A 20,161-nucleotide genomic window follows, 5' to 3' on the forward strand; every position below is an offset into this window, starting at 1 on the left:
GATTCAGCTGGGAACAGGCACTTTAAATTCCTCAAGTGTCTGACTCTGGGGTCAACGGCATCTCTGGCTATTGGTTTAGTGGTTCTCATTCCACACAGCAACAAACCAAGTAGGTTAGAACTAGGATTGGGTACCGAACCCTGCACTTTGAAGGGGTACCGACCGAATTACATCGGTACTACAGAGCCTATACCGATACACGCTATAGATCAATCTGTACCAAATTCCGGTACCTTTACATGTTTAGTATAAGATAGACAAGTAATATACTAGACAAGAGGAAGCCTTTTCCACAAATATATATACTGTCCCGCCTCTTGGATCTTTGGAGAGACCAGGCGAGGTCAGAGGAGTTTGATCATATTTACTGAGGATGGCCAGATAATGTTGATATTTAAACATTTTAAAACATAATACATGCTCATGCGATTTATTTTGTGTGGTGTGTTACAACAATGAATAACAAAATGTTCTAAATAAATAACAATGTTGAAATTGAGATGTTTGGACTTATTTTCTTCAAGTGATTTTTTGTTTGTTTTGTTATTACAGAGAGAGTTAAGTACAGAAAAAAGGTACCGTTGGGTACCTTTACCGAATTCCAGGAACTGAACCCTTTCCTACAGCAATAGTTACTGCAATGTCCAATGTGACATTATTGGTGACCGCGGCCAAAGGCCGCACAAAACCGTACATACTAACATGAACACTATGGGAGTCGGGAGATGCTTCCGAATGCGTCTCTCCCCGCCGGTATTCCCAGCCGTTACGGTTCCTAAACCTGGAGGGTTCGGAGTCTTTTTTTTCCTGCATGTGTGGAATGAGGGGGCTCTGTGGAAGGTTGTGACCCTGGAATTACTGGGCCTCTCTCCACACACGACAAAGACCCCCTTTCAAGCCCACTCACCTGCCTCTACCTACCGGAGCAAGGTACACGATAAAGATCACGCAGACATCTCATCACCCGGCACCGCCTCACAATGGAGGATCCTGACATGTCCCTGCTATACTTTGTCTCAATAGGGGAATGCGACTGGGAAGTGTCAATAAATACAGTCATAGCCCTGTCGTCCCATTATACTGTAGACCTCAGGGGTGCATGGAGAAACTCACATGAACATAATGAATACACTGTGCATCTCACTACATCTCACTTAACGCTTTGATTGCTCTCTTCCCCTCCTCTCCCGCTCCCTCTCTTCCTGTTCCTCATTGAATTCGTATTGCGCTCTTGTATTATACATGGAAAAGGTGAGCTGATTGCTTCATGTTTGAAATTACATTTATTATTAAAGAAAACCAAGGGAACGCTGTGTGGGATAATGTGCAATCGCCTCTTCTCCCTTGCAGCTGCAACAGGCAGTGGCAAAGGGGGAATGCACTCCTAGCTGGCTCTCACAGACTCTTGTCAACTGGTCTTTGTCCAAACAGACAGGCCTCCTCTCCTGACTGTAACGTGAACACGACAGAACCGTGTCCAGGATTGGTCGGCTCTATGCCTCCTGGTCGTCTTCAGGTCTGTGGATAATCACAAAAAAAGCCCCATCCAAGAATCTTGATTACTTTTATAATGATCATTTCACTGCACCACTGACCCACTAGGTGTACAGTAGTCCCATGCGGCCCAGTAACCGGCAGGTGGTGGTTCATTAAAAATCCAAGTCAAGATGTATATACTCCCTTTTCTGGACTCTTTTTGTATCACAAACAGTACTGTATTTGCAAATCTGGTATGTCATAAATGTATAGATGTAGCAGTACTGTCTATCTGTATGTCATGTAAGTCATATATGTCCTGATGAATTGAAAATGGTAAACAAGACGAAGGTCTTTCTCTGGTCTGCATCCCCTTAACAATTGTGTGTATTGAGCTGTACTGTATTGTACCCATTCTGCAATCTGTTAATAAAGTTTTCAATCAATCAATCAATCAATCAATCAAGAGTTCATTCCATCTCCCCATCGATGTCCATGAACCAGTTTGAGAACCTCTCTAAAATGTATCATAAATGTAACCTACTGCATATCTGTGTCTATATAGTGTTCATTTTGAGTTGGATCTTCATTCATTCAGTTGATTCTCAGGTCTATACACCAGGACTGACAGCTTACTGGCAGCCCATATACAAGGTTTGCATTAGATGTTAGTGTTGTATGTTTAAAGTTCAGTCTTTTCTTCATCCCTCAGGGAAGGGGGGGGGGGGGGGTACAGGGGGCAGAAAGCTGTGAGTTTGTCGGTGACAACTGTAGATCAGTTCTATGGAGCGCTAAAAGCACTGGCAGGAGTGGCAGACCTCTTTTTCATTAGATTAGATTACAATTATTGTCATTTTTACAGCACAACGAAAATAAGTAATTACATCATGTAATTACATCATGTAATTACGATAACATGTCATAACATAGGGAATGTAAACCAGCAGATTGTGAAGTCCATCACTCTACATACAGAGCATGTAGGCTTTCTCCATAGTCTGCTGTATAACCATGTCATTTTTGTTTTATTGTTCATTCTTTTCTCTGGACGCCATTTTCATATCAAGGGGCCCCAAATTAATGGCCCCAACCCATGTTTGGGAAACCCCCACTAGGTTACTTTGCCCTGCCCCCACCTCGGGGGGGTCGACATGGATTTTCACGTTTGTATGTTGAAAGTTGCCACATTGGCCCATGGCACAGATTGACTCCATTATTGTTCAATATGTTCCCAGTTATTCAATAGATGTTATTATCAACACCCAACCCAGATATATTGGCACAATGGGCCTTGTGCATAGACACGTGTGTCGATGTGAATGACTCCAATCGCGATTGAAGATTAATGTACTCAGGGAGGGCAATTATAAATGAGTTCACATTATAAATGAGTTATTCGCTTCAGATATTGCAGTTTAATTTGTCATAAAAAGTGTCAAATAAAGATAGATCCGGACTGTCTTGGATCTGTGCAAAGTCAGCATGAAATGGGAAAGTATTGAGGTGCGCCTTTTTTTTTTTTAGTATAGGCCAGCGGCCAGAAGAAGGGTCACGGGGGGGAAGGAGGGTCCTGGGAGAAAAATCCCAGGGTGTATATAGAATGATGCTGATGAGGGCGGAGGGTGGGAGACAGGCTCGGGTTTCAGCTCGACTGGGGGTCTGGGGGAAGGACTGGTATTTTGGAATATACGAAGATTCATAGAAGGCACAGTGGACATAAAACCGCGTTTCTTCCCCTGACGCGGTGGGTTGCTATTTTGCCGGCTGGGGCCCCGCGTTGGATTCCACTTTGAATTTTGGAGAGTCGACTGCATGGTCTTTGGGAACACAACATTACGCACCACTTGAACGAGAGCCGCGTCTGCTCCGTCCCATCACTTTCTCACCCCAGAGTCCTGCGTGTCTAATATTTAGACATGTTCAGCTTTGTGGATTCAAGGACTGTTCTGCTACTTGTAGCATCCCAGGTTGTTTTACTATCCGTTGTCAGATGTCAGCAAGAGGACGACCGTAAGTTGCACATTTTGTCTTTGCTTTTTCTCTTTTTACTACCAATGCCAAAAGTGTGGATTGTTTTGCTGATGACATTTGACCATGCATGCTTTTCGTCTCAGTTGATGCCGCATCTTTCACTGTCTCTCTAGCTGTTTTATACCAGAAGAATATGGAGATTAGAACATATAGTCAAGCTCTGAAAATCCCCAATGATGAAATGTGGAGAATGGATTCGCTTGGCCTTTCCCCCACATGCAGGAGCGCATCAGTTCGGCTGTTACCTGTTGCTAAGAGGCTGATGGAATGCCCTCGTTAGGGCTGCTTCCGAATTAAATTACATTTGTTTTCTTATGTATGATTAGTGTGTGTATAACCTCTAAATAGCTAGAAGAGTAGAGTGAGTGAATGAATGAATGAACACTTTATTTAACAGATTGCAGAATGGGTACAATACAGTACGGCTCAATACATACAATTGTTAAGGGGATGCAGACCAGAGAAAGACTTTCGTCTTGTTTACATCAGGGTCCCCCATTTTCAATTCATAGTGAAGTATGATATCAATGGCATTCAGCTGATGAGCCAGCGTGTGTCCCTGTCTGGAGGACAGAGGTGAGGCTGTCAAGGCACATCTGTGAGGGATGGAGGACCAGGTGATGAACAAGCATCCGTTTGTTCCTCTCCTGGGGTCCTTCTGCTAAACGTCTCTCTTGTTGTGTTACCTTTTGCTCTGGTGCCAGTTTTACGTTGGTTAACAAGCGCACCCAGTCTTCTGTTAACAATCTTGGCAGACAGCTCTTTTTTCTTTTGTACGTTTTTGCCAATTTCGAGAACACCCTCTGTGGGTCTACATTATTAAGAACAGCTTGGTTTTTTTTTTTCCCCTTCAGAAAATAATTGACTTTTGTTAAATGACTTTTTTTTTTGCTAGAGCTATGATCAAATGAGGGTAAACTCATCCAGGGTAAACTGGGGCTACAGAAGAGGTGTTCTCATAATGTGTAGTGACAGGGTCAGACACTGCTTGACCCCAGGCTAGAAGGCTCAAAGGGTAGCAGCCAGGAAGCGGCGGTCAGCGACTTCACAGGGCGGAGGAGCTGGTTTACAGCAGATAGACGATGGAGAAAGACTACTGCTCTGGGTGGCGAGTGATGGACTTCACTATCTCTGCCGGTTTACATTCCCTATGTTATGAAGCTGGCTTTCTTTGTCATCTTAATACCTTGCTTACTTCAGCTATAAGCCAATTCCTAACTTTTAGCTATGCATTGTATCAGAAGGAAAAGCCCAATAGCACAGGTAACTGCACCAAACCAAAGTTATCCTTATTTCGTGATCAAAGATCGAAAGTGGTTCTTCAACGAATACGACGAAACTTAAGAATCGCCCTTCATGTAAATGCTTGATGAAAAACAAATAGTAGCATTTAGTAGGCCCAACCTTAAGCTTGTACGCACAAAACAACCTGGTCATTCTTAATGCTTCCATCTGTTTGAACTGGCACTTGACATGGCTATGAGATCCAGATGGGGGTAGGGGGGGGGGGGGGTTTAGAAGGGCCCTCTGTTGACTTAAGTCAGCAGCTTGTCAATTGGGCCCAGTCTCCCTGTGAGAGAAGCTCATTCATAAGCCCAGTCGCTCACCAGAGAGGGAGCAGGTTAAATATACTCACCCCTGCCATGTGAAATACCTCCATCAGGGCTTCAGACCCTCACTGCTAAATGTACCCTTTGTTGGTATAGCGTAGCCATAGAGTCTATATAACGAATCAGGGGGGAGGGTGGAGGGAGCTTTCTGTTTTCTTTGCTTCTTGAGTTATACAGGAAGTATGAAAATAAACCAGCGCACAATATAGAATTTAGCTGTAGGGCTACTGCTTTGGAACCAAATTAAATGTGTGTTTTTAGTGCCTTTAGAGAAACTAGGCCTCTAGAATCTTCTTCACACGCAGGTGACATTTTGCTGTGAGACAGGCAGCCCGATGGACCTATCTCAAACCCCGCCCTCTTTTGACCTGATCCTCCAATCACGATTGTCAGCGGTTGAGGATCAAGAGAAGAGGGCGGGGTTTGAGATAGGTCAACAACAACCAACATTTTGTGTATAATATTATAATATTGTCGCCGTGCGCTTCTCCTCCTCATCCTGCAAAAAAGGTAACACCAAAACCAAGCTATGGCACAAGCACTACTCATGTGTGTTATGCTGGTTCTTTTTTGTGTGACATGTGATACTTCCTGTGTGCCTGCTGCTGTAAACCAGGGCTCCCATTTGACGGAAGATTACTTTTTGAAATCTTTCTCCCTCTTTGTACCACTTCCCTCCTCTTCCTCACTCACCTCCATTCCCTCCCTCCCCTCCCCCATACATTTGTCTGGCTCCTCCCCCTTCCTTACCTTGCCCCCCCTCCCATCTTCCCATCTTTAATCCTTTAATCCCACCTTCCGACCTCTTCCAAATAACGTCACCTGTCCTCGATAACACCTGCTGTACACTCACCTGTCACTACACCCCCCCCACCCCCTCTGCTCCCATCCCTCCTGCTTGTCTTATCTGTCTCCCCCATGCTACCGCCCCCTGCTGGTCAACACAGAGGAGATGGGCGGCTGCATCCAAGACGGACAGCATTATAATGATAAGGATGTGTGGAAGCCGGAGCCGTGTCGCATCTGTGTGTGCGACAGCGGGGTGGTGCTCTGTGACGAGATCATCTGCGAGGAGATCAAAGAGTGCGCCAACCCCATCATCCCCTCCGGAGAGTGCTGCCCCCTCTGCCCCGCTGACGCCACTGCACCCATTGGTTGTAATTTATTTATTGAATGAATAAATTACTCTATATGCCTGCATCGTGTCTCGCCCCCCTCCGGGGAAACACCTTTGAACGGGGAACTACCCGCTGAGAATGACACGATCAATCGTCCTCAATAATATCATTAATAGCATCATCATCATCGTCATCATTGTGGGACTGAACTGGCTCCCAGTGGACTAGTTATTTTGATTCTGACAAGACTTTCCAAATTTCAACTGCATTAAACAACAACTACTACTATCATCATCATCATCATCATCATCATCATCATCATCATCATCATCATATCTCATATACCATATATATCATATATATGGTATATGAGATATGCCAAAAACATAGAGGTGTCATTCTCAAGTATTATTCAAAGCGGCATGTTTCCTGTTCCAAAGTATACTTTTCTCTGAGTGTTTTGGGTGGAAACATGATAAAAGAACACCTTGACCATCTCTCCCTCTCTCTACGGCGGTCCGACTCCTCTTGGGGTTTAGATGGATTCTAACATGTGCTCTCTTGTCTGCTTCTCCCCCAAAACGGTAGAGATGCTTCTGCTTATTACCGCAACTAGTGACTGAGATGAATCCTCTGATCTATTGGTTGGCTGGATTATCCGGAGCTGTCAATCAGTGAGTGATTTGACCTGATTTGACCCCACCAAATCAGGCGGGTGATTACCGGGTCAAATAATAGCGATTGACAGACGTGGCAGAAGTAGTCCATCCAAGCTTTTATTTTGGAGGACTCATGTTATCACTAGAGGCATAAACATGTCAACTGCTGTAGGACCTTTTGAAAGGTCTCTTTATTCCCGTGGTGTCTTTAGAAGCACCAGGTCCATGTTTGACATTGAATGTACATGGGGGGCCATTTATTTTACCTGATTATTTCCCACAATATCAGATATACTGTATAATAAGCTGCCAAAGAACTTTTTCTGAACCCACAGCTTATTATGTTCAAAAAGCATTCTCTTAGCTGTCCGAGGCTGAAAATGTTTAAATTTTAACATAATTTGTATCCTCCTGGCATGAACAATCTATACTATAGCCATCGAATGCAGTTTTAAAAGAAATTGCATTCTAGTATTGGAGTTTTACTGTAACGCTTGTAGGAAATAGGCTACTATAAGCTAACACATTTGCCGAGACGCTTTGCTACTGATTTCATTTTTGCTATACTGATATGTGCAGCCTTAATATATATAATGATCATTATTATAATGATCCCCAGGCCTGAAGGCCTCCCGGCCTTCGCTTGCTTCTGCGTCGTCCCTCAAAACAGTCCGTTGTATACAATCTGGATGGGGTTCTGCAGGGTTCGGTGGAAGGTCTTCTGATTTCAGCCGGTGTTTCTTATGTGTGTACATCTCTGAGTGACAACATGACCTCAGGAAGTTGACCACTTTTAACCTTGTCGTTCTCTCTCTCCCCTCATCCACCCCTCATCCACCCCTCTCTACCACATCAGAGATCATTGGCGCTAGGGTGAGTCAATGGTTTGTGGGGTATAGCGTTGATATCCACCCTGAAAATCAACAGATAACAATGAATTCGATTTGTCACAGACATTCTTTTGTGTGTCTGTGTATGTGTGTGATATGTAGAACAATATATATCTTTTGAAGTTAATGTTTCTGACCAATGGTTGTTTATTTATTCCATCAATTAGGGACAGAAAGGGGAACCAGGAGAGATTGCAGATGTAAGTACAAGTCTTTAGTTTTGCTCCATAATGACATATGTATGTAAGTATGAATCTTTAGTATTACTCCATAATGACATATACGTATGTAAGTATTAATCTTTAGTATTACTCCATAATGACATACGTATATGTAAGTATGAATCTTTAGTATTACTCCATAATGACATTATGCTCTCTTCATTGACACTGAGCTGTTGTATATCCTCATGGAAGGCAAGAGAGAATGTCCTTCAGAGGATATGAGATTAACAACTGAGTTGCTTTTTATTTTTTATTTGAAAACATCAATACATTTTTATGGTCATCTGTCCCTTATCTGTGGGCTGTCCCAGCAATCTTCAAACCCAAGTCTACTATATACGTTTCTAGCTATCTACTTTACTCAGAAAGGACTTTAGGGGTATACAAAATCATCAATACATTGTTGCATTAGCAATGAATCATTGCATTATCAATGCATCGTTGCATTGATATGAATGTGGCAATTTAATTGAATACATCTGTACACTTGTTATCAAAATGCATCTAAATAAAGTAATGTGAATGTGTTCACTCATATGAAACATTTATAAACATGGTATGGACTAATTAACTTTGTCTAATATTTTAATTGCATGTACAGTATGCAGTTATTGCTGAATGAATCAGTCCCTTCACATTTGCACACTTATTATCGGCCAAAGTTATACGTTTTTTTTTAAAGGATATTTTATGTTGCATCAAAATCAAAGGATCTAAATGAATTGACTCAAACCCCACCCTCTTTTCTTGATCACCCAATCGCAACTTTGGCTTGAGGCTTGAGATAGGTCAATTGTTTGGATTGAAAGGTTACACCCCCCCCCCCCCCCATGATCATATGATTCTCTGCGGCGGTTAGGTCTCTTGCTGATAGGTGATTAGCTACAATTCTTTTTTTCTTTTTGTATAAACTGACAGAATGGAAGGAACCCTGCATTCCTGGGACATAATGAACCCGATCAAATCCTCTTAGGTGCTTTTCTCTCTCAAGTCTGCCCGCTAAATGAACCAAGTCTGCCAAGTGGAGCTTTTTAAAGTGGCCAGTGTTTATCGCACAACATGCCCCTGTCAGTGGACATCCTCGTCATGCCGCGTTTCTCGACTCCCATGTCTGCTGCTGGATGGCGTCTTGGAATGTCCTCGTCCGAACGTCTTAACTGTTCTGGGATCAGTGTGTGTAACGTTACTAACGTGGTGACACAGCATGAAAGATGGCTCTCATAGCAAGCCTTTGAAGAGGAGTATTTTATCCCGACAAGAAAACTTAACAGAGGCTCTTCTGTCCCCTTCTGCAGGTTGTAGGACCAAAAGGACCAGGAGGCCCCATGGTAAATATCATACAACGTTCATCTTTTTTATTAATTTCATGGAAATTATCACAAAAACACACTGATATCCTAGAGGTTATCATCCCATGCGTGGTTGACGTGATCATCAACATCGTCCTCTTCAAATTATACTTACTTATACTTATACTACAATAACAAGTCATTGTTTGCAGAGGCGGTGTATTGGTACACAATACACGCATCTTATACACGGTAGCAGTTGTATCATTACTGTGCACCTTGCTGAGACGACTGTCTTCCTGTTTGCAGGGCCCTTCAGGCGAGCAGGGGCCACGTGGGGGCGGAGGCGATAAGGGTGATAAGGTAAGAAACAATACATTATGTCTAGGGATGTTCGATATTGACTTTTTTACCGATATCCGATATAACGATATTGTCCAACTCTTAATTTCCAATACCGATATCAACCGATATCAACCGATACCGATATATGCAGGTAATAATTTCAGGTAATTAACATTACATATCTCTTGTCGTTGTTTGTTCTTACTTGCTTGCCTGGGTAAATAAAGTTTAAATAAATGTGTTTTTTTTTCTTTTTAAACCGATACCGATAATTTCCGATATTACATTTTAATGCCAATATCGGCCGATAATATCGGTAGGCCGATAATATCGGACATCCCTAATTATGTCCAAACAATAGCTCCTGCTGTCCGCCGACATGTACTGTACCTGCCTCAGTGAGTGTCTTGGAAGAATGCACTCCAGTGTGCAAAATATGTTCATTCTGTGGAACCAATAGTCAGGAGAATGGTTTCGAACGCAAGACGAAGTCCCGCTGATTATCATTGATGGTATGGTATCATTTTCTCTACATCCTGTGGTTCGCTCCCTAAACAGTGATTAAATGCTGGGTTGTTGAATCTCTCGGTTTAATCATTTCACGGCCACTTCTCTGTCAGGGATCAGGCGGTATGACCAAGCTCTGCGATAAAGGATGGTTCTCATTGGAATTTATTTTATTTCAATATAGATATAGTCGCCTGCATCCTCAAAGAAATAACCAGAATGGTTTGATATGCCTTAAATATAATCACCATTCAATCCACCACCAACATGGCAGTTATGACACAGTAACACATCCGCACGCTATCACCCGTCATTATTCACGACAATCATCTGATATGCTTAGGAAAGAAGCTACTTAGACCTATGATATAACTGTTGAATTAATGTAATGCCATCAAGCTACAAATTGGAGTCTTTGGGCATAATTTGCATGAAATAGTTTGATTTGTCGATGGAAAAGAAGCTTTCTTGGCCCATCAAAAACCTTTTCTACTCCAGTGTTCACAAACATTATGACTGTAAACGCTATCGAACTCTTGTGTCAAAAGCTCAGACGATGAATGTCAAAGTGAAAACAAACATCTTCAGTTCCAATAAGTCACTAATGCAGATGGAGCCAGTAGGAGTGGCACACTGCAATAGCAGATTGGGCCTTTAAAAGTGAACGTAACCCCCGAATAGAGTACACAGCAAGCTGGCTTTAGTAGTCAGGGGACAGTTGGAGTTGGAGTTATGAGCTTTACATTCTGCTCATCTCTCAGATGCTTGTGGCATCGAAGACCATTATGTCTGGCATCCTGGCAGAGTGGTGGGCTAAGGTGCCGCATACCCGCCACAACATAGTTTGGAATCCGACTTGTGACATGTCATGCTACACACACACACACACACACGCACGCACACACACACACACACACACGCATGCACACACACACACACACACACACACACACACACACACACACACACACACACACACACACACACACACACACACACACACACACACACACACACACACACACACACACACACACACACACACACACGTACGCCCGCGCAGTTACCGTCCATCTTTCATGTCATTCTCCATTGTGTACTATATGTAATGAAGCGAAAAAAATGCCTCAAAGATAAACTTGAAAACAAAAAGTCTGTTACACCATTTTGGTCTGATCTGGAGTCAGGGGTTGAATCCTCCCGGTGAAAGGGAAGGTGTTGAGTATGTTTGTCCCTCTGTTCTTTTCCCCAGGGAAATGTTGGCCCCAGAGGCAGAGATGGTGAGCCTGGCACCCCTGGGAACCCCGGTCCCCCCGGCCCCGCTGGACCCAACGGACCCCCAGGGCTTGGAGGCGTAAGTGTCTACCAGGGACACTGTGTTGTTGTTGTTGTTGTTGTTGTTGTTGTTGTTGTTGTTGTTGTTGTTGTTGTTGTTGTTGTTGTTGTTGTTGTTGTTGTTACCTGAGGGACAGGACAGAATTAGCCACATATCTGTTGCCTCCTGGGAAATAACTCCTATCCAAAATGGCCTCTCTGCAGAGGTCATGTATTACTACATAATTGGACTGAAACTGACTGTCAGCTTTATAGTGGTCTAAAATACATACAGTATAAGATGAATGTACAATAAACGGTTGATGGAAACACCTTTTTTCCCCCAGATTCCCCAGCTCTGAAAAACATGTAACATGATCAATTACAAAATGTCAAATTCAACAAGATCCATACATGGACTCCCCCTCAACATTAGACCACAAGCTGATTTTCTAATGGCTCTTCTCACACAGTATACAAATAAAAAATACACAAACAAACAAACAGAAAAACAGAAAAAGTGATTATGTCAAGTGAAGCATCAGGGAGGCATGAAGTTGCTGCCTAAAGCCAATGAAACAGCATTTGACTGTTGTCAGTATGCAGTAAAACGCCTCAGTGACTCTTGAGAGCACCAGGGGACAGTTCAACTCAATCACTTGACTCACGGATGCCTCTGTCTTGTGCTTCTACAGAACTTTGCTGCTCAGATGGCCGGTGGATTCGACGAGAAAGCCGGAGGCGCTCAGATGGGAGTGATGCAAGGACCTATGGTATGTGGTGTCGTGGTGCACCCATATCATACATTTCTGTACACTGAGAGAGACCGGTATATATTACGTCATGATCTGTTCGGTGACATGACCTTGTGATTATTATTAATTGAACATAATGTAAACATAAAGTCTGCTATAGTGTTTGCTGTATGTGACTCTCTTCTCTGTGATAGATGTCGTTTTAGCTGCAGAGAGCGCTGAACACTGCCACCCTGTGGCCAAGTCATTATTCTCTGTGAACATGACATGATTCTGTCCATTGATATTATATACACATACCAGTGGATGAAGTTTAGAATAATAGACATTATTATTTTTGATAATATTGCCATTGATACTGAATAGCAAACTATATTTAAGCTACATGCTTCACTTTTTTCCTCTCTTAAAATAAACAGTATTTGAAGAGGGCGGGAGGGAGACACACTGTTCATTTAAAATCAGATGCTGTTTATATTGATTCCTCACTCCTCATACTCTCTTCCCTCTTTCTCCTCCAGGGCCCTATGGGTCCCCGTGGCCCCCCAGGCCCTACCGGAGCACCTGTAAGTATATAATACTTCTCCATGTGTAGCACGAATACTATCCTCATAGTAGACACACTTTAAAATTGATACCTTTTTTTAAAGGAGTAACTGTTTTGATCCGATTTGTTTGAAGGCGTCTACGTTTATCTGCTCATAAATAGTCCTCATTTGAACTCTGCCTGCCGACAACTCACCGGCTCTGAGACACTGCATGACAAGATGATTGGTCGGCGTATAGAAATAAGCGGCGGGCTGGCACGCCTTTTTAAATATGAGTAAATTACTTTGATGTCTGTTGTTCTATATCTATCCTATAGGGCCCACAAGGTTTCCAAGGTAACCCAGGAGAGACCGGAGAGCCTGGCGCAGCTGTAAGTAACAGAAACCAACCACAGATACACCTCGAATCTCTGTCTTCATCACTGATCACGAGTGTACCAATCATACTCTCTATCAAAATGAACACTTGATGCTAAAAATGGTCTAGTAAGCCTATGCTGTACATCCAAGTGCATTTCTTAAAGGACACAACTTGAAGGGCGAAGGAGGCTATTTCTACCCTACATTGTAAAGCGTTTTTAGTGTCTAGAAAAGCGCTATATAAATGCAATGATCATTCATTCATTCATTCATTCATTCATTCATTCATTCATTCATTCATTCATTCATCCATTCATTCATTCATTCATTCATTCATTCATTCATCCATTCATTCATTCATTCATTCATCCATCCATTCATTCATTCATTTCAGCTTACATTCCCAGCCCTGATGCTGATAGTATAGCTATTTTTCTTTACTTAAATTTGAATGATCACACAATGTTTATTTATAATTCAACATCATGTTCGAATTCCATCCCTCCCAGTTTGTAGTGTGTGGAGTATAGCTGTTCTTATATGTTTATTTCCATGCTCTCTGGGGTTCGTCAAGCTAATTCCCTCGCAGTGCGTGACTGGAAAGCACTGACATTATTGCTCTCCATTACATCGTTACGCACAATAGAATGGACTGTCTCTTCTTAGGCTCGTTAAGGTTCACAGTTTGAAGAGGTTGGGCGTCGTGAAACTCACCAGAGCCTGCGTTCGCATAGAGAGACGTTTGTCTTTATATTTTCTAACGTACGAGTAACTGCATGGACCAAACTGACCCAACCTTGTTTTATATACCAGGGACCCCTCGGACCTCGTGGCCCCCCTGGACCTGCAGGGAAACCAGGAAGTGATGTAAGTATATTATTGTGTCTTCATCTACAAACCCAGAGATCAGGGCCCGTATTCGTCACGCTGGTACCGGTACTGATGTAGGATCACTGCTCAGGTGTCATGACTACAGTATACACACACACACACACACACACACACACACACACACACACACACACACACACACACACACACACACACACACACACACACACACACACACACACACACACACAAACACACAGACAAACACACACCTCACTATGACATAATGGGCCAATCGGGTCTCAGATCGGCACTCCTACTTTAACCCTTTCACTACCACACTACCAAAGAGTTAACCCTTTCACGGCGACAATACCAGAAGTTTAATCCTTTTACAACCACACTACAGAAGGGTTAACCTCCTGTGGTGTGATAGTGAAAAGGTTAACCGTCTGTAGTGTGGTAGTGAAAGGTTAACCGTCTGTAGTGTGGTAGTGAGAGGGTTAAGATGCTTGATACATACAGGTACAGGCCCAGATATCTTTAGATCTAGTATCTGATGAAACACAGGCGAGAAAGAAACCACCTGCACAGCAGCCCAAGGCCACACAGGCCGCAGCTGCATTAGCATCTCCCTACAACGAAAGGTTTCTATGAGAAGGATTTTCATTGTCTTCCTATGTTCCATATCACAAAGCAGCCAAGTCCCTGTGTTTTTCCTTGTTATTTCACACTGTTGCAGTAAACCTTATATTCCACCATATAAAGGGCCACTTCTAAGTGAGTCCCCCTTATCTAATCTGATTGGTGTGAGATCAAGGAAGACTCTGTGCATATAATAAACATGCATCTGCCACCAGGGGGCAGTGTCTATCTGAAAGTTTGAGGCTCCATACCGAGGCCTGTAGACACAGCTCTACCACTGTGTAGTGTGGGGCAGTGAGAGGTCACTCAGTCTGCTGTGTTTAATTAATCACACTTTTCCCCCGTTCACTTCCAGGGTGAGGCAGGTAAACCCGGAAAGAATGGAGAGCGCGGAGCCGCTGGTCCTCAGGTGAGCGCATCCATCGGTTAATTGTCACACAGCCTTTACATCATTTCATGTATCATGAATACCAACTCAATCGTATTACAACAAGGAACTCCTCAGCCTTTTGTTACCCCATTAATACTTTTTTCTTTTTTTAAACCTCAGGGAGCTCGTGGATTCCCCGGAACTCCTGGACTTCCTGGCATCAAGGGACACAGAGTGAGTGTTTCACCTTCATCATCACACCAACAACAGGACAACTAGCATCATGGTCCAACCTGACCAGCCCCATATAGCAGACTGAATATAATCATAGCTCATTATTTAGTGTGATGATGGCACACTGATTGCACGAGTCCTGATGAGTTTGTTTGTTTCTTTTCGCAGGGTCACTCTGGTCTGGATGGAGCTAAGGGAGAGAACGGTGCTGCTGGAGCCAAGGTGAGAACACATCACCTGTCCATCTCGTTCTCTATAGATCTATTTCATTTCATTTAATTTCAAACCTTTATTTAAGCTCAAAAGGCAACTGATTTGTTCCCCTCGTTTACAGTCACGTCGAGTGTACATACAGAGTTAAGCAAAACATACATAGTTAAGCAAAAAAAAAGGCATATAAAATCACACAGAATATACCATCATAACAGTTAGACAAGTAAGGATAACAATCCGTTAAAACATGTACAACTTGTCCTACATGTACAACTATCCCACTCTCCTTTTCAAAAAGAATAACCATTTCCTCAGATTTAAGATTTGAAGCTCTTCCTACCCGCAGCTTGTGTCTCACTGGTCCCCCCCTCTCTTCTTCTCCGTAGGGTGAGGGTGGCTCTCCCGGAGAGAACGGCGCACCTGGACCCATGGTAAGTTTGTGACGTATATCTGGTGCACCTGTGCACGTTGCCGAGCATTCTGTACAGTAGCATATAGTCGAGGGTCCATGCAGGGATGTGGATCACGCCCCCACCTCTTTCTCTGAGGGATAGCGTGCACTCATCTATCAGTCTAACTGCCATTGACTTTATTGGATATTGGTCATTTAGAAATGTCATTTGAAGGATAAACCCCTTGAGATATGCTATCTCATTTCCGAAAACATACAATACATAACAAAACAAAACAAAAACAAAACACAGGACAACAAAATACACTTACACACTGACAGACGTTCTCCCAAGCTCACGCCCACAGACCACACTGATTCCTCCCAAGGGGATCGTCAATATATATATATATATATGTTCCCATATAAGTGTACACAAAAAAAATTACAGTTTGATCTGTAAACATGTAAACCATAACACAGTACATCAGATGCAATTAGTAACGAGTGCAAGTAGTCTGCAGATGAGTAAACAAAGATGTCTTAAATAGCATTCTGTACAGTAGCATATAGTCGAGGGTCAATGCAGGGGTGTGGATTACGCCCCCACCTCCTCAGGTATCAGCTCAACACTTTCAACTTTCACCTTCAAACCTTTATTTCAACCCGTAATACCCTCGTTCACAGCGACAACAAGCGTACAAAAACAAGACACAGTTTATCAGCGATTTTCATACATATATATGCACAATAAATAAGAATAAACGATAAGAAATCAGCTAAGACAGTTATACAAGTCGACACGGTCAGCGGTCGGAGATCATACAGCTGGCTCTGTATCACGTAGAGAGAACACTTCTTCCGCCTCCGGCCCGCCCTCTGCTCCGTGAAGCTGTTGTTTGTTGTAACCCGATTATATGGATATTAATAGGTTCTGTTCATTCATACTGTTGTATTTTATACAGCGCTGTTCCAGTTCTCATCTCACGAACCCTGTTTTTTGTTCCAGGGACCACGTGGTCTGCCCGGCGAGAGGGGGCGTCCCGGAGCTGCCGGATCTGCTGTAAGTAACGGTCTCTACTGTCTGTCTGTACAGTGGTGTAGAGAGGAGAAATTTGCATAATTATAGACTGGCATAAAATGAGCAGAGAATTGACATTACACAGATATCAAATTTGTAATCGATTTCTGTCGTTAAAATTAGCGGCTTTATGACTAAATAGAAGCAATGCATAAAGTGCAGACATAGAATGAGTATAAGAATAGACAGAATAAGAGCAGTGCAATAAAAATAGACTGTAATCTGTCTTCTTGCTGTAATCTGTGTTTGTATTTAGCACTGATAATGCCGATGTCTCCTATTCTTATTTTATTTTATTTTTTACTTATAATTGTACTATATTCTATTGTGCTATATTTAATTTAGTTTATATCCCATCATATCATTTTATTCAACCTCTTATTTACAGTTGTACAGCCCTGGCCTATATTTTATTCCATAATTATATTATTCTATTGTGCTTAACTTAGGCTCATATTTCATTTTATCTTACTCCACCTCTTTATTGTATTATCTGTCTGTTAATGTCTGTCCGCTAATGTCGCACCGATAACGTCCAAAGCACATTCCTTGTATGTGAAAACTACTTGGCAATAAAGACCTTTCTGATTCTGATTCTGATTCTGATTCTGATTCTGACTGTGACTGGCGAAACAGGGTACATTTCATGTTCTGCCACCTACTCACTGTCCCATCTGCTCTCTCTCCACAGGGTGCCCGTGGAAATGATGGTCTGCCTGGTCCCGCTGGTCCTCCCGTACGTATATCATAACGTCACTTAACCACATCACTTCCTTTAATGACGTTTCATATCATTATGGTGTCCTTCACCCCTGAGAGGTATAGAGGGAACCAGTAAGGAACTCTGTGGAACCCTGACCTGTGAACTCTTCTCTCCCCTACAGGGTCCCGTTGGCCCCGCTGGAGCACCTGGTTTCCCCGGATCCCCTGGAGCTAAGGTCCGTAATAATATAATAATAATAAACTGTATTTGTATAGCACCTTTCATACAGAAACTGCAGCTCAAAGTGCTTCACAGCAGAAGAAAAAAAGACAGGCAGAAAATGAGCACATAAAGTGCAGACATATAAAATCACAGTTTTTCACATTAGGATCTAACATCCCAACAGGCCAACTTGTTTATGGTTTGATTCAGTTTTATATAGACAATAATAAAAAGAGTAAGATAAAATAGACAGAGTGAAATAGTGCAATAGTGCAGTGCAATAAAATAGTAGAATAGAACTATAGATTGTAGTAGCGTTGTGTTGTTCTCTCCAGCACACGCTCAGTATTCAAATTGAGCAGCTTGTGGGTTTTTTACGAGTGCTCGCTGAATTACTTGACCGATTATAGTGGCTGACGTTTTCATTCTCTGAGTCACCGTGAGATGTCTTCAGAAAAGTGGATTAATTCTCATCAAACGGGTCAGGCCCCCTATTTCTCTTCTCACTCCTATTAATCTTTCGCTTGTATTCACTCTGTATACACGCCCCAAAAAAGGTGTTCACATGAGTCAGATGACCTCCCTTTCATTAACGAAGACCTCCGCCATCCCATGATGAAATGATCCTCAGCTCATCAACGAGCTTTGGAACCTTGAAATTATAAATCGTAGCCGTGGTTTATTAACGAGTGAATAGAAGCAAAAGCAAAGGAGTGAAAACAGATAATAGAGTCTTATTAAATTATTAATAAGGATTAAATCAGACAACCTTCATGGTGTTCTCTCACTTTGAATGCATTGTGTATAGAGGCTATTATGACATGACCTCTCATATGCCAGGCATTGTTAGTTACTTGTTATATATATATATATATATATATATATATATATATATATATATATATATATATATATATATATATATATATATATATATAAAGAGGTAGCAGTATATGCATATTGTATTACTTTGATGGAATAAAGTAAGGTTTAACATCTTGAAGCTTTAACATCTTGATCAAGATGTTAAACCTTACTTTAGTCCATCAAGGTAATACAATATGCATAATACCGCTATACCTCTTTTCGTACTATTTCACATATCCACTTATTTAGTATAACCAAAAATCAGAGTACCATTACATATTATTCACTTCATATTCAACTGTTGTAGGATCATTCACAGGGTCATAGAGCAGTAACTGGAATTAATTAAGATTATATTCATTTTCACTTGTGATTAGATTCAATCGGTATTGCATCTCAAGCACCCCCACTTAACAACAGGATAACAAGATGGTAAAACTACAAACTGCAAAATACAGTATTACCTCGCAGGGATCCATCCATAATACATCCCCCATAATCTACCTATTTTGTACTGCTTTAAGTCTAGACCAGATACAGTGGTATAAAGAAGTACCTTACAACAATTATATAGCACCCCCTCATATCACAGTTCTTGACCACTGACCACCTTTTAAAGTGCGTTGATCATGTGTTGATCTATCATCGTATGAATGGAGAATGAATAAGTTTCCCAGTCTCTTAAACCTAAACCACTTGTGTCCTCACAGGGAGAAGCTGGCCCTACTGGTGCCCGTGGATCTGAGGGCGCACAAGGACCTCGCGGAGAGGCCGGTACCCCAGGATCTCCCGGACCCGCTGGAGCATCTGTACGTAAACCAGAACTTTCCATTCTGAACCTTTGTATTCCATTTGGACTCAGTCATACTGCATCACTCAGTCAGAACAACAACTATCCACGTTAACATTGTCTTTTCTCTGTCGTGTCTCCTCATAGGGTAACCCTGGTACTGATGGTATTCCCGGTTCTAAAGGATCTGCTGTGAGTAGACTAACACATGGGTTTAGAGACTCTCTTCTGCCCTATTATTATGTTCTCTTGTCATTTTGTCCATTGTTGTTTTGCTCGCCAGTCACTTACCTTTGTATCTTTCTCACTCATAGGGTGGAGCTGGTATTGCTGGCGCCCCCGGATTCCCAGGCCCACGTGGACCCCCTGGACCTCAGGGTGCAACCGGACCTCTCGGGCCCAAGGGACAGTCAGTAAGTCACCTGGGAATCGCTCCCCCAACATTTGGGAATTTCAGATACTATTTGCATAATAGTTGCAGGTTGTTTGTTAGCGATGGTCTTTAACCTTTCTTTCCCTTTGTTTAGGGAGACCCTGGTATCCCCGGGTTCAAAGGTGAAGCTGGACCCAAGGGAGAGCTTGTGAGTATTCAGTTCCTAATCGTCTTCAGTGATTATCAACAACATGTCTCTATGCCTCTATGAGAAAGCCTCTCTTATTGGTCGACTGGAAGACTGCAAATGAATTA

The 20,161-nt window shown here is 42.4% G+C and overlaps 1 protein-coding gene across 1 annotated transcript in view; it reads left to right on the forward strand.

The window, feature by feature from the left end:
• Nucleotides 1-3,184: 3,184 nt before the first annotated feature.
• Nucleotides 3,185-20,161, forward strand: part of col2a1a (collagen, type II, alpha 1a) — a 43,495-nt gene continuing 26,518 nt past the window's right edge. Inside the window, exons 1-22 of the mRNA XM_084333988.1 lie at nucleotides 3,185-3,486; nucleotides 6,065-6,271; nucleotides 7,751-7,767; nucleotides 7,952-7,984; nucleotides 9,304-9,336; nucleotides 9,607-9,660; nucleotides 11,402-11,503; nucleotides 12,159-12,236; nucleotides 12,740-12,784; nucleotides 13,084-13,137; nucleotides 13,940-13,993; nucleotides 14,958-15,011; nucleotides 15,153-15,206; nucleotides 15,375-15,428; nucleotides 15,806-15,850; nucleotides 16,820-16,873; nucleotides 17,583-17,627; nucleotides 17,776-17,829; nucleotides 19,394-19,492; nucleotides 19,621-19,665; nucleotides 19,788-19,886; nucleotides 20,001-20,054. Of these exons, the coding sequence (XP_084190114.1) occupies nucleotides 3,393-3,486; nucleotides 6,065-6,271; nucleotides 7,751-7,767; nucleotides 7,952-7,984; nucleotides 9,304-9,336; nucleotides 9,607-9,660; nucleotides 11,402-11,503; nucleotides 12,159-12,236; nucleotides 12,740-12,784; nucleotides 13,084-13,137; nucleotides 13,940-13,993; nucleotides 14,958-15,011; nucleotides 15,153-15,206; nucleotides 15,375-15,428; nucleotides 15,806-15,850; nucleotides 16,820-16,873; nucleotides 17,583-17,627; nucleotides 17,776-17,829; nucleotides 19,394-19,492; nucleotides 19,621-19,665; nucleotides 19,788-19,886; nucleotides 20,001-20,054 (1,428 nt within the window). The 5' untranslated portion in view covers nucleotides 3,185-3,392. The remainder of the gene's footprint in view (nucleotides 3,487-6,064; nucleotides 6,272-7,750; nucleotides 7,768-7,951; nucleotides 7,985-9,303; nucleotides 9,337-9,606; nucleotides 9,661-11,401; nucleotides 11,504-12,158; nucleotides 12,237-12,739; nucleotides 12,785-13,083; nucleotides 13,138-13,939; nucleotides 13,994-14,957; nucleotides 15,012-15,152; nucleotides 15,207-15,374; nucleotides 15,429-15,805; nucleotides 15,851-16,819; nucleotides 16,874-17,582; nucleotides 17,628-17,775; nucleotides 17,830-19,393; nucleotides 19,493-19,620; nucleotides 19,666-19,787; nucleotides 19,887-20,000; nucleotides 20,055-20,161) is intronic.

Source organism: Notolepis coatsorum (genome assembly GCF_963971535.1).
Source record: "Notolepis coatsorum genome assembly, chromosome: 17".
Taxonomy (NCBI): Eukaryota; Metazoa; Chordata; class Actinopteri; order Aulopiformes; family Paralepididae; genus Notolepis; species Notolepis coatsorum.